Source organism: Ovis canadensis, chromosome 12 (genome assembly GCF_042477335.2).
Source record: "Ovis canadensis isolate MfBH-ARS-UI-01 breed Bighorn chromosome 12, ARS-UI_OviCan_v2, whole genome shotgun sequence".
Taxonomy (NCBI): domain Eukaryota; kingdom Metazoa; phylum Chordata; class Mammalia; order Artiodactyla; family Bovidae; genus Ovis; species Ovis canadensis.
The window spans coordinates 33,962,468-33,975,664 of NC_091256.1; the positions used below are offsets into that span (position 1 = coordinate 33,962,468).

A 13,197-nucleotide genomic window follows, 5' to 3' on the forward strand; every position below is an offset into this window, starting at 1 on the left:
TCGCACAATCTGTAAATGATATAATAGAAATACTGTCTAGGCATCAAACTCTTCAGTGTACTTTGCCCCTACATTATACTAATTTCATTATTCTTAACATTTCTTTTGTTCTAAACAAATGAAAGAACTTTTTTTTTAAGTTCATCATCTACTGGTACAGAACTCGATGTGCTACACACAATTCGTAAAGTCTGATTATGACACCCTAAATTCTTCTACATTGGTGCTTATCTCAGAAACTAAAAAGACTAATTTTTTAGAAATTGAAAAGCAGCTGTTGTTGTTTTCATTTTTCAGTTCTCTTTGACAAGAGAAGATGCTTCCTTCAGAGAAAAGAGCAGACATCTTGTCCAAGGCACCAAATTCTTACTCAAAAGAAGAGGTGGCTCTTTTTCTGCACTGCCCCTGTCTTCAGACTGCAAATACATCATCAAAGGATGGCCCTTTCTCATCATCAGCCCAGCTCCAAACATGCTGAGCACATTACAAACATGATGACTTTTCAAAAGGAAATTGCTTCTCCAGGTAGCTGAGGAATCTTATGTACAAATCAGTTCTTCATTGATAAATTTATATAATATGTATATTTGTAACACTTCATAACTCAAAGGTATTTTTTGTACCCAAAAGTATGTATTTCTCTTTCGTGAAGATTTTTAGAATACATTAAAACTTAAAAGATGCTTTAATTGAGGTGACTTTTTTTAAATAATAAAGGCATGAGACAAAAAAAGATAAAAATTAGGTAGTGGTCCACAGGACTTTGGGCTGTTAATAGAGAGAAACTGTCAACATTTGCATTATAGCCCATGAGAAGGAGGCAGCTCTGATATGAACTTAGAGCTGTGCCATTAGCCTGTCGTGCAGAAGGAAATGGCAACCCACTCCAGTATTCTTGCCTGGAGAATGGACAGAGGTGTCTGGTGGGCTACAGTCCATGGGTTGTAGTTGGAAACGACTACACAATTGGACACGCAAAAAGTTGGACATGACTCAGCGACTTAACACACACAAACACACACTGGCTCAAGAGTGAGCCAGGCAAGGATTTTGACCTTGCAAATCAAAGCTGCTTATCACCTATGACTGTTATTATAGATACAGGGATATTCTAATGGGCCTCCGCAACCATTAGTTTTTAAGACTGTTTTTACTTATGCTTCAGTCTTATTGTGCAAAGAAAGTGGGAGAGAGAGTAGTTTGCTCTCAGAAACCACAGGGAAATTGCACCAGAGGGAGAGCTTTTTTCAGGCTAGAAAAATGCAAAGAAGAAGAGGAGATGCATATCTATCTAAATATACTTAGAGGGGATTAGATTAGATCAGACTGGGAACTGGGAACCAAAGATATCTTTCAGAGACAGGAAGGCAAGACACCGGATGGCTGATTGGCATCGAGGAATGCACCTCACCAGCCCCAGAGGGAACCAGAGGCAGGGAGCTATTCAAAGTCATCCTTAGAATGGACTTATGGTTGCCAAGGCTGAGGAGTGGGATAGATTGGAAGTTTGGGTTAGCAGACACAAACTATTACATATGAGAAGGATAAACGACAAGGTCTTACTGGGTAGCAAAGGGAAATATATCTGATATCCTGTGACAAGCCATCATGGAAAAGAATATGAAAAAAGAATGTATGTATATGTATAACTAATCACTTTGCTGTGCGGTAGAAATTAACACAATATTGTAAATCAATTGTACTTCAATAAAATAAATTTTTTTAAATTAAAAAATAGAAGTCTAGTAAAAAAAAAAAAAGTCATCCTCTTAAAGCTGCTGTACCATCTGAAACAAAAGCAACTGGGAAATCCAGGAGTTATCCTATGTCCATCCCATTGTCATGTGCTGGGGATGTGGAGGGCAAGCCCTTTCTTTGTTTCTTTAGTTCGTAGATCTTCAGATGGAGGAGAGGATACCTAAAAAGCACCTGAGGAGCCTCACTTGCCCTCACCTTGAGTAAGAGCCTGAACATGAAGTGGTTGTTCCATGGGATAAGACGGTAAGGCTCTGGGGAGCAGTGAGTGATTTTGCGTATAGAACTGATATGAACTGTAGTTGGAGGGCAGACTCTACAGAGCATTTTTTCCAAAGATGGCCACAACATTATCTCCCATTCAACATGTTTCCTCATAGGCAGGCCTTGACGCTCCTTCCATTCAGAAACAGGTCTGAGGGCTTGACACTCCTTCCATCTTCTCACTTGCTTGTATCTCATACCATCTGAGTTTGGGCCAGAAAAGGCAGTGAGGTGTCTACCTCATTTGATAGGACACTCATGTTTGAAACCTGAGCCACCACAGACGATGTCTTGAGGCAATGCTCTGTGAGGAAACCAAGCCACACAGCGAGGGCTTCTGTCGGTGGTCCAGGAAGCAGTCGCTTCAGCCCAAGAGCCAGACATAGGGTGATGCAGTCTCCGTCCATCACCTTGCTACCCCTCAGCCTTAGCGTCTTCCCAGCTGAGGCCTCAGACAAGCTGTTCCCACTGTGTCTTCTCCCAGGACCTGCCCAGAGAATCCTGAGTATAGTATCATCGGATGACTGTTGTTTTACACCACTATTTGTGATGGTTTGTTACACAGTTAAGTAGAACAAGGAACCACCATATAAAGATTGGCTATACAAAATTTCTGGACGTGAGTCTGAGTGAACTCCGGGAGTTGGTGATGGACAGGGAGGCCTGGCGTGCTGCGATTCATGGGGTCGCAAAGAGTCGGACACGACTGAGCAACTGAACTGAACTGAACTGAACTGATACAAAATTTCTATATAATCTGGAGCTATTTGAAAGGAGAAAGGAGGAAGTTAGCATAGAATATTTAAGGTATTATTGGGCCTCCCTGGTGGCTCAGATGGTCCAGAATCTGCCTACAGTGCAGGAGACCCAGGTTCGATCCCTGGTTTGGGAAGATCCCTGAGAGAAGGGAATGGCTCCCGACTCCAGTATTCCTGCCTGGAGAACTCCGTGGCCAGAGGAGCCTGACGGGCTACACTCCATGGGGTCTATTATTAGACATGATTCAAAGCAAAATGGTTATTATGGATGTGGGGGCTTGCCCTCGTCCTGCAGGACTGGTCGGGGACAGACAGACAACTAGGACACGTAGGACAGGAGAAAGGAGGATGAGACCCACTGAAAAGGGGATCTAGGCAAGAACACAATAGTGCGAGGCCACGCCCAACTTAGACTTTGGGCTCACTTGGAAAATGCTTTTCCAGTGAGATGATCCAACTCAGAGAGGTGAGAGTTGAAGAGATTTGTTTGGAAAACAGCTGCTTTTGGCAGGCCCCTGAACACTGACTTCATTTCTCTCACTGTGATAAGGGGAAAAAAAACTACGTTAGAAAAATAAATGCCTGACCCAGAAAACAAGGACCAAATAAAAGGGGGAAAGTCCAGCAAAAACAGCAGCCTTATGTGGAGTAGAGAAAGAAAAGGAGCAACTTTAAGAATTTGATTAAACCATGAAACCATGAACAATTCAACTGAGCCTTCTGAGAGAAGAGCAGGAAGAGAGGCGGGAAAACCCTGGAGGCCCCTGCCATACTTCAGAACAGAAGACAGATCAGTCAAGGGCTATGGGAGGATGGACAGTCGCTGGAGGGTCAGAAAACAGGAGCAGGGGCAACAGGAAGAGCTTCCAACATCCAGACAGCTTCAGCTAAGAAATCTATGGAGACCCTCAGGCTGAAGCCAACATGGGATCAAGGGAGAAGCTTCCTTAGGAAGCAAGAGTCACAGGCCTCAGCAGCTCTGGAGACAGAGATGGTGGCAGCAACCCCTGAGACACAGGACTGAGAGCGCAGACAGGGCAGAAATAGGAGCTCGAGATGGAAACGGAATCCAGGGGGTTGCTTGGTTCCATTCCCCATTCCTTCCTTCCCCCTCTTTCTCCTTCCCTCTCTTTTTTTCTCTCTCTCTCACACACAACCTGGAGCCTCAGAAGTCTTTAAAGCCTACTCTACAAGTAGGCAGGAATATTTGAAACACTGCTTCCTAGAAAAGGATGCAATGTGTTTTTCAGATACAAAAATCTTGGTAGCATAATTAACCTCCTGTTGTGAGGTCTGCTGGCAGAGCCAAGTCCGCTGGCACATGCTGACCCACCTCTGAGAGAAGCAGAAACCAAGAAGACTCCAGCTGGCAGTCGCCCTTTCTCCTGACACTGTTGGGTCTTTGCTCTGATCCTTGTAAGTGGTAATGAGGGCCTGGCTTATACTAAGTGCTGAGTTCTGGGAACTGAAATTTACCTATATTAAGTGCTCTAGCTCTGGGTTAATACTATGTGCTTCTGTCAAGCTTTCTGAACTCTTTAAAAAGTGTGGCAGGACATTATTGACTTTGAGGTCAAACAATGAAGTGAAAGCCAAATCCAGAAAGGTGAGTTGAAGCCAGAACCTGACTTAAGGATGTCTGCCCACCAAAGACAAAGGATCTCACCTTGGATTTTAACAGCCATATGACGGGGTATGATGTAAGAGACAAAACTGAGATCCAGGCACCGTGAGATCAGAGATCCCCTCATAAAGCTCAATCCTCTGGTAAAAGGTTGAATCAAAACAAAACAATGAAGTAAACACACAAAAACTCACTGCCTTAAAGGAGACAGCATGAAAACTTGCATGTTTCACCCTTGGTTTTGGGTAGAGAGAAAAACATCCCCTGTGGAAAGTTGGAACTATCCTGTGGCCTTCATGTGGGAATACAGTCTAAATTCTCACTATAATTATCATCCTCAAGCAAAGCTCACCAGTTTCTAATGGCTTCAGGAACCCAAAGAAAAGAAAAGAAAAGTAAATCTTCTGTGGGAAAATGTATTTGCAATCTTCCTCAAAAAATTCCCTCAAAGACAGTTCCATTGATCATGAGTTCACAATAAAACATCATGAAACTCACAAAACATGAAGAAGCAAACCGTTTCGAGAGAGGCAGCAAAAATAATGAACAGCAGAATTGAGCATTCAAAAGTTGCAGGTTTTAAGAATATAAGATACAGAAAATAAACTGAGCATATTTTAATATATGGGAATAAGGGAAGGTACGAAAAGTAAAAATAAAGATCAAGGCACTGTAAATGAAAAATAGATTACCTGAGATTAAAAGCTCAATAGAAGGCACCCCTATTCCTCCTAGCCAGAGAGTTATCTTGATGCCATCATTTGACATCACTCTGTAGTCTCTAATGAGCAATTCTTAAGATTTGTGGGGCCTCGGTTTTCATTTAACTAATATACTTACTGAACTAATATACTTACTGTTCTAATCCATTTTAGTCATTGAGGAGATGGGTTTCAAAATTACCAAACACTGGACTCAAGGATTATACCCAAAGGAAAAAGTGGTTATTGTAGGAGGTGCAGGCCTTGAAAATACCAACATCAGTACTCTCCTGATAACTGTCTAGCCCATCCAGGGAAGCCCCCAGTGAAGGGCACGTAAAGTTGGGGAGTACTGGGGGGAAATGACTCCTCTGGTCTATGTTTCCTTGAGGAGACCGCCATATTGGCTCTGACGGACACCTTCATCCCCTCTCCATGGGAGAAGTCACTCCTAGGGTAAGAAGGTCTCCTTTTATTGGTGGGTTTAGTGAAAGTCACTCAGTCGTGTCCAATTCTTTGCGACCCCATGAACTATACAGTCCATGGAATACTCCAGGTCAGAATACTGGAGATGGTAGCCTTTCCCTTCTCCAGGGGATCTTCCCAACCCAGGGATCGAACACAGGTCTCCCACACTGCAGGTGGATTCTTTACCAGCTGAGCCACCAGGGAAGCATTGGTGGGTTTAGTGGAAGGAACAGAAGCCTGGCTCAGCCTCTCCCAGGTTTTATCCTTTGAACAATCTGCCCCTCAGAGTGTCCATCCTCTCTGCTCCTGGGCCCACCTCTATGCCTCGCATTATTGAGCTGGGCCCTGAAGAAAATGATGGGTTTACTGCTGAGATAAGTATTAGGAAGCTATTGGGACATCAAAGGTCCACCTTCCAATTCAGCCTTTATCAAAAAGAGAGCTACAATTTTTATTGCCATCTGACTATCTTTGCTCCCTTAGCTCTCAGTTAGTTCTAGGCTCATGAGTGGGCATTATTTATTGGTCCCATAAAGTCCCAACAATGTCATCAATCAACTGGTCAGGAGCTGTAGAGCTGGTTGCCAGCTCCCCTCTTTTCTCTCCTGTAAAATCTCAAGGTGGTTTCTTCAGGTTAAGAATTAGACAGAAAACAGGTGGTCTGTCCAGATAGTTCCTTCTTCAACCTGATTTCTTGGCTGCTCTTCTATCCAAGGAGTCAACCACTAGTTCTCATTGGCCTGAGTCAAGGACTATCATTTTTTTTCTATTGTCTTTTGGGCTGATACATTTTTAGAGTTGTCACAGCAGACAAAGAACAAGAGCCCAGATATACTTCATCAAAAGTTACTTCATTCAAAATTCTCTGGAGATAACTTCTCAGATGTAGACAATAAATACCAGGACACAGACTGTGGAAGACATTCTTCTAAGAAAAAGGAGTCTCTAGATACCATTGCCTCGGAAACAAATGATGATAAGACCAGTGTTTGTCATAATCATCAGAGGCAGCTATACACAGTGTGATTTATATAAATCACAGTGACTATTGTCTCCACAAAAGAGCAAGAAGAAGGTAAAAGGTAATAAATATATTCTTTATATCCTGTAAGCATCTGACCAAAAGAAAAAAAATAAATAATAAGCTTACATTCACTCCACTTTGTTGGAAAAGTAAACCTCTCAGTAAGGAAAATGGGACCATCTAGACAGAACTGCAGGAAAATGGTTAAAAGGCAAATCATCCTGAGTTGTATATATATATATATATATAGAGAGAGAGAGAGAGAGAGAGAGATACATATATTCATGTAGATGGGCTTCCCAGGTGGCGCTAGTGATAAAGAACCTGCCTGCCAATGCAGGAGATGTAAGAGATGCTGGTTCAATCCCTGGGTTGGGAATATTCCCTGGAGAAAGGCATGGCAACCCACTCCAGTATTCTTGCCTGGAGAATCCCGTGGACAAAGGAGCCTAGTGAGCTAGAGTCCATGGGGTTTCAAAGAGTCAGACACAGCTGAGCACACAGCACGTGGCATGGCCAGAAACAGCGATGGATCTGTATGGATCATAAGTGTGGATAACAGCAATCCATTGTGGGTGATGGCCCAGGATGAGTCTGGCTGCCAGTCTATGGATGGGGAGCAGGCAAGGACTTGTCCACTGAGGGACTAACTAATACGACCTTTATTCTTGTCTCTTCAGCCCTTGGACAATCACTATCAACCACCGCCACCAAGTGCCATGTTGAGGAATTTACACACAGAATATATTTTCTTCCCAAAGTCCTGACGAGATAGATGATTACCCACTTTACAGATGAAGAAACTGAGGTTTAGTGAATTGCAGTAACTTTCTGGAGGTCATTCAGCTACTGGAATTAGGATTCTACCTATGGAGTATTGATTTATACTTTTGTTTTGGCACCTAGTCCTAACCAATGGACCACCAGGGCATGCCCTGATTTGCACTTTTTGACATGCCTTTTGTGATTATTTCCAAATAACTTTTCACTGTTCGTTTTTTTTTTTTTTCTTTCTTTGGTCAAGCAGAGTAGGTTTGTAATCAGAGCCCTAGATTTAGCCTTGTAATTCTCTGTCCCCGACCACTCACTCACTGCAAGGCTGTGGTCCTGACTCTCAGCTTTTGTTTCCTTATCTGAAAAAAAACAAATACCAAGTATTCCTTCTTGCTAATTATTTCACAAAACATATAATTCTCCAAAGGTATGTGATACACGGCTGCGGTTATCCTCCCACACTTTCACAGCGCCTGACGACTCACAGATATCAAGAAAGACTTTGGTTTTCATTAAGATTTACCTCAGGAGTCAGTCAGAGTGGCCTCTGCATATTGAAAGAACATGGCTGAGAAAAGGACCAGGTCTCTATCTCCTGCTTTTTTTTTTTTTTTCTTCAGTTGAATTTGATTTCGCGAACGTGAAACAGCACATAGTTTTCAGTCTTCCTTTAATCTTTCTTACTCATCCCCTGTAGCTGACCCAGAACCCCGTCCCTGGGCAGCAAGAGAGGTGAGAGGCTAAGCAAGCTGGCTTGCGTGTACAGAAGGAGACCTAAGGTAATCTGTGAAGCGCTAGGGGAGATGCTGTGATCTGCGACAGGTGTGTGTACATTGAGTGCTCATTGTTCAAAAAGCCTGGAAAACAATTATGTCAGATATAGACAAACGGCAAAGTTAAAGCTTCTGGGAATTAAGCATCACGGTTCCTAAAATCATTTAATAATTATTATTCATTCCAATTCTGCCTCCAAAGTAGAAAGAGAACCCAGGGAACCAATACCTGGAAAATCTTCTTTCCCTTTCCAGTCTGAAAAGCCACCTTCCCTTGTGCAGTTTCTGATCTCTGACTTATTCTGTGATACTTGCTGCTGGGAGGGAGGCAGCCAGTTCCTCCCTGCCCCTCCTAAACCCTCAGAGCCCTGCCTACTTTGCTTGTCTCTGGATAAAACGAACCCTTAAAGGAAAACAAACCCTATTTGCTTTCAGTGTCTACAGGACTGTCTGTGTGAAATGTTCCCATTAGGCTGTAGCCCTCAGACTTAATGAGAAGCTTGGGAAAGCAGCCAATCAGCCGCCTGTTAAAAGCCTCCCTAGCAACGAACTTTGCTGATTACTAGGTTGTCACTGCCCCTAGCAGGTTGGTTGGGGAAATATAAGGCCAGAAAGGTGATGAGAGAGAGTGGCAAAGAGAGGAAGAGAGAGAGAAAGAACACAGTTTAGAAATCAAAACAAAATTTAAGTAAATAAGTTCACAGGGAAGGCATTTAGTTAAAAAATATTTAATAATAAATACATATTTCAGACCTAAATGTGCCATTCATAAATTGTGTAAATGGCAAGCCTATCCTAGACAGAGCTGCACAAAATTGCTTTTGGTTTAAAATAAAAGCCAGTGTAAAGCAAGTGTTAGCCATTCAGTCGTGCCCAGCTCTTCGCAACCCCATGGACTGTAGCCCGCCAGGCTCCTCTGTCCATGGAATTCTCTAGGCAAGAATACTGGACTGGGTAGACCTTCCCTTCTCCAGGGGATTGTCCCAACCCAGGGATCTAACCCTCATCTCCTGTACTGCAGGCAGATTCTTTACCCTCTGAGGCACCAATGTAAGGCAAAGTATTGTTCAAACACAAGTCAAGGAAAAGAGAGTTCTGTCTGTTAAATTTTAAAGAAAACTCAAACATGAAAAATAATCGAAAAAAATGCACTCATAAACGATAAGGTGAAAGTCAAGGAAAATCTAATAAAGTAAACAAGGAGCAGGAAAACCTGCAAACAAAGCAAATTTCATTCTGATCTCTGAGTTATCTCTGATCTCTAAGTCTAGAGAAAGAAGGTAGTGGGTGCCCTGTATTTCGTAGGATCTGAACTAACTTGTTTTCACTCCTCTTCCCTTTCTTCAAACACATTTAGAACTCTCTTCCTCCTAATAATCTCACTAATATAGCCATCCAAATTTGAACCTTAAACCTGTTTTTTTCTTTTGTGCTTGCAATTTTTCCTTTTTTCATTTTCCTTTTTGTTTAGCTAAAAATATCTGTTCCACCATCATTTTTTCCTGTTGGGGATGGACTCCCACTGACTAGATACTGGTATAAGGCTTCCACAATCCCAGTCTCAGCTTAGTCTTCCAGACATTCTTTACTCCCAGGTGACTTTTAAAATTTCTGACTCCCTCTGTCCAATTCTTCAATGTATCTTACTCCATGAATCCCAGAGAGGTTTTCAAGTCTTAACAGTACATACATTCTGTTTTGTTCACATTTAGAATAAATTAGTGGTCTTCTTTTTACCTTTCTATGATCTCAGACATAAAATATAACTGGTATCAATTCCTACACCAGACAGATAAAACAAGTAAAAGATCCACAGAACTGGAAGAGACTAAAGGCTTGCTAAGTACAAAATTATCTTTGGTCACACATTCCACCAAAAAAAGTGATGGATTATTTGATTCTGATCACTCAACCAGGAGATACAATAGTTCTTTAGTTTATAGGACTTTAAAACACTTCAAGTTAAAATTTAGTATATAGAAAATCTTATTCCTAAATTTGGGTTGAATCTTTTGAAATCAAGAATCATTTTTCCTTCATATTTTATACCAGGAGGTCCTGGTATAAACCAATATGTATGGATTAATCACATTTTTTCTTAGACTAGGGGACAATTGGGTTAATGTCAGTTTATGAGATTTATCTAAGCCAAATATTGACTCTTTAAGTTTATTTAGCTAATTTGAAAGATATTAAAATATATGTTTTAGGGAAAGTGATAAATATGTAACTCAAAACATAAATGCTAAGACACTAAGTAGCAATCCTAAAATCACTAGGAGGATTTAAACACTCTAAAATCTCTAACAGAAGAATTCAGCAATACCAAAAGCTACCAAAGTAATAATTCTAACATAGAACATGGACCTTAAAGCATTAGCTACATGTGTGCATAGTACCTAAAATAATCATTTAAATATAGAATATGAATCTTAAAGCATCATCTATATATTTGTATAGTACCTATCATTATAATTATTTAAAGAAGACTACTATACAGCATCAAACATTTCAAAAGGAGATAGATACTCTAGAATTAAGACAGTAGAAATCCATATGGTCAGGGTAAAATATTTGTCTTTAAGCCTCTTCTTATCTGAATATGAACATAAGTACTAGAAATCACTGCTTCCCAAACAGGAGCTGAACTAAGACCTACCTGATAATAATTCAGTTTATAAAAACAGAACAATAGTTATCTACCAATGTTCATGTTGGTCAAGGAGTCAAACTCTTTGCCTACATTGCTTTTACTGCTGCTGCTGCTGCTGCTAAGTCGCTTCAGTCGTGTGCAACTCTGTGTGACCCCATAGACAGCAGCCCACCAGGCTCCCCCGTCCCTGGGATTCTCCAGGCAAGAACACTAGAGTGGGTTGCCATTTCCTTCTCCAATGCATGAAAGTGAAAAGTGAAAGTGAAGTCACTCAGTCATGACCGACTCTTCGCGACCCCATGGACTGTAGCCTACCAGGCTCCTCTGTCCATATATGCAGGTAAATATCATATGTCAAAGCAAAGAAAAAATTAGAATTAAAAGCACAAGGTAAGTTTAGCAATTCCAATACTAACCACTGATTTGATCAGCTTCCTTGCCTTATACTTAGCAATACATATTGTTTTCTAATATCAAATATGTGAATTTTATGATCTTGAACCTCCAGTACATGATGACTGACATAAACAAGGCATATGATCTCAAGTTAACTATTATATTTTACAAAAGACGAGGCCCTAACTAGATTCATTAACTCTAGTTTCTTGTCTCTTCCCTTTTATACTTAACACATACTATAGGTGTTTTTAAGATGCATCTTCTACTAATAGGAAAATTTAGGCAGAGGTAGAATATAGGACTGCTCCCAGCTGGGAAAATTTACAATGGCAGGAAAGACAGGAGGAATACAATAAAAATGCAAAGTCTTACTCTGAGGTCCCCTACTGAGTTACAGGACCCTCTGACTAGTGAGAGAAAACTTTTCAGCACCAAATAAGAAAAATCTTGAAATTTCTTAAAATCCAGATAAGCAATTAGAATTCAATGATCCTGGATGATCACACAATTCAGACTTGCACTTGATTTCTTTAAAAGAACAATAACTAGTCTATACCAAGAACCTATTAAGTGCTAAACACTTAGAATCCCATTGAGTCCTTATTCCCTCCAGATTACAGGTGGGCCCACAGCCAGGGGAAGTAATTTGCCAGCTGCCCTGTAGAAGAACCATGATTTGGACCTGGTCTGTTCATGCTATAGGACTTCTTAAAAGGCCCTGAAAATTGCTCTTCTGCAAAAAGCTTTTAACATATATTTTAAAAATTTATTTTGTGGCACTAAAGAAACATGGTTCCATCTAATAACTTATCTTTTGGATTCCACATTTTTCAATGTATTGTTCTCTTCTGAGATTTAATTTGATCTTTTGACAGATAATCCAATGAGTTTGGTACCCATTCCTAAGTTCCTCCTAAAGATTTACATGTAAATAGCTTTCCTTTTCCTCAAATAAGACAGATGCCTATAATAAATAGATACAAATATTTCAGTTTAGAAATAGAGCTAAGTTGACTAGATCATCTTTATTTTTTCTTTCTGCATTTTACATCACATTCCTTGAATATATTCTTAAGAGACTATCCACATAACCAATGGTTTTTGAGCCTTTGTTCCAAGTGAGCTGGTTTATGGAGCCTAGTAGTTTTTGAAGACTTGGGAGGGGGCGGGAAGAAAATTAAAATACTGTTTTAAAATTCAAACACAGCCGTGTCACATCTGGATAGACAAAAGGGAGTCACTAAGTAAATGAGATAGCTTTGCGTGGCACATCCACATTCTGGCGGAGGACTCGCTCTATGGCCACGGTTCATCACTCTACCTGTCTGCACATTTTGCATCCCGTCACTAAAAAAGACCCCTACGTGGCCGGCTGCCATCCAGCTCATAAGGAACTTTGGACTGGAAGTGACGCTTTGGAGAAAGACCTTAGAGTTCGGGGAACGAAAGACTGATGGAATGAATGGAACCTCACTCCACAGCACCCCCAGGGGCCCCCAAGATAGCACCTGGCAGGACTCTGACCAAACTACAACATCTGAGGAGGCGTTTACCTGTTTCCGCGTCTTCCTGGGGCCCTGGCGCCGCACAGTAACAGCAGTCCAAGAAGATGGCATAGTTGAGAATATTGAAGAGTAGCCCGATGACTCCCGCACTGAGAACCAGCAGCGGCCTCTCTGTCTTCTGCGGATCAATATACCTTTTGACAGCTTCCACCAGGATGCTGAACATCAGGGCCACAGCGAAAACGGAATTGCCAAATGCGCCCACAACGTCTGCCCGGAGAAAGCCAAATGTGCTCTTCCGGTGCTGCTGTATACTGCTGGCCCTGACGCCAAAAAGACCAACGACCATGGAGACTAAGTGGGACAGGACAGCAAAAGCATCGGAGGTCAGCGAGAGGGAGTTGCCTATGTGGGAGATCACTAGCTCCATCACGAAAAGGAGCATGCTCACAATGCACATGAGGACTAAACGGAAACTTCTCCCTGAGTATCGCCCCAT

General features: G+C 41.5%; 1 protein-coding gene across 1 annotated transcript in view; it reads right to left on the reverse strand.

Annotated features, from left to right (window-relative positions):
- Positions 1-13,197, reverse strand: part of SLC30A10 (solute carrier family 30 member 10) — a 33,925-nt gene extending 20,728 nt beyond the window's left edge. The window contains exon 1 of the mRNA XM_069544622.1: positions 12,747-13,197. Within this exon, the coding sequence (XP_069400723.1) occupies positions 12,747-13,197 (451 nt within the window). The remainder of the gene's footprint in view (positions 1-12,746) is intronic.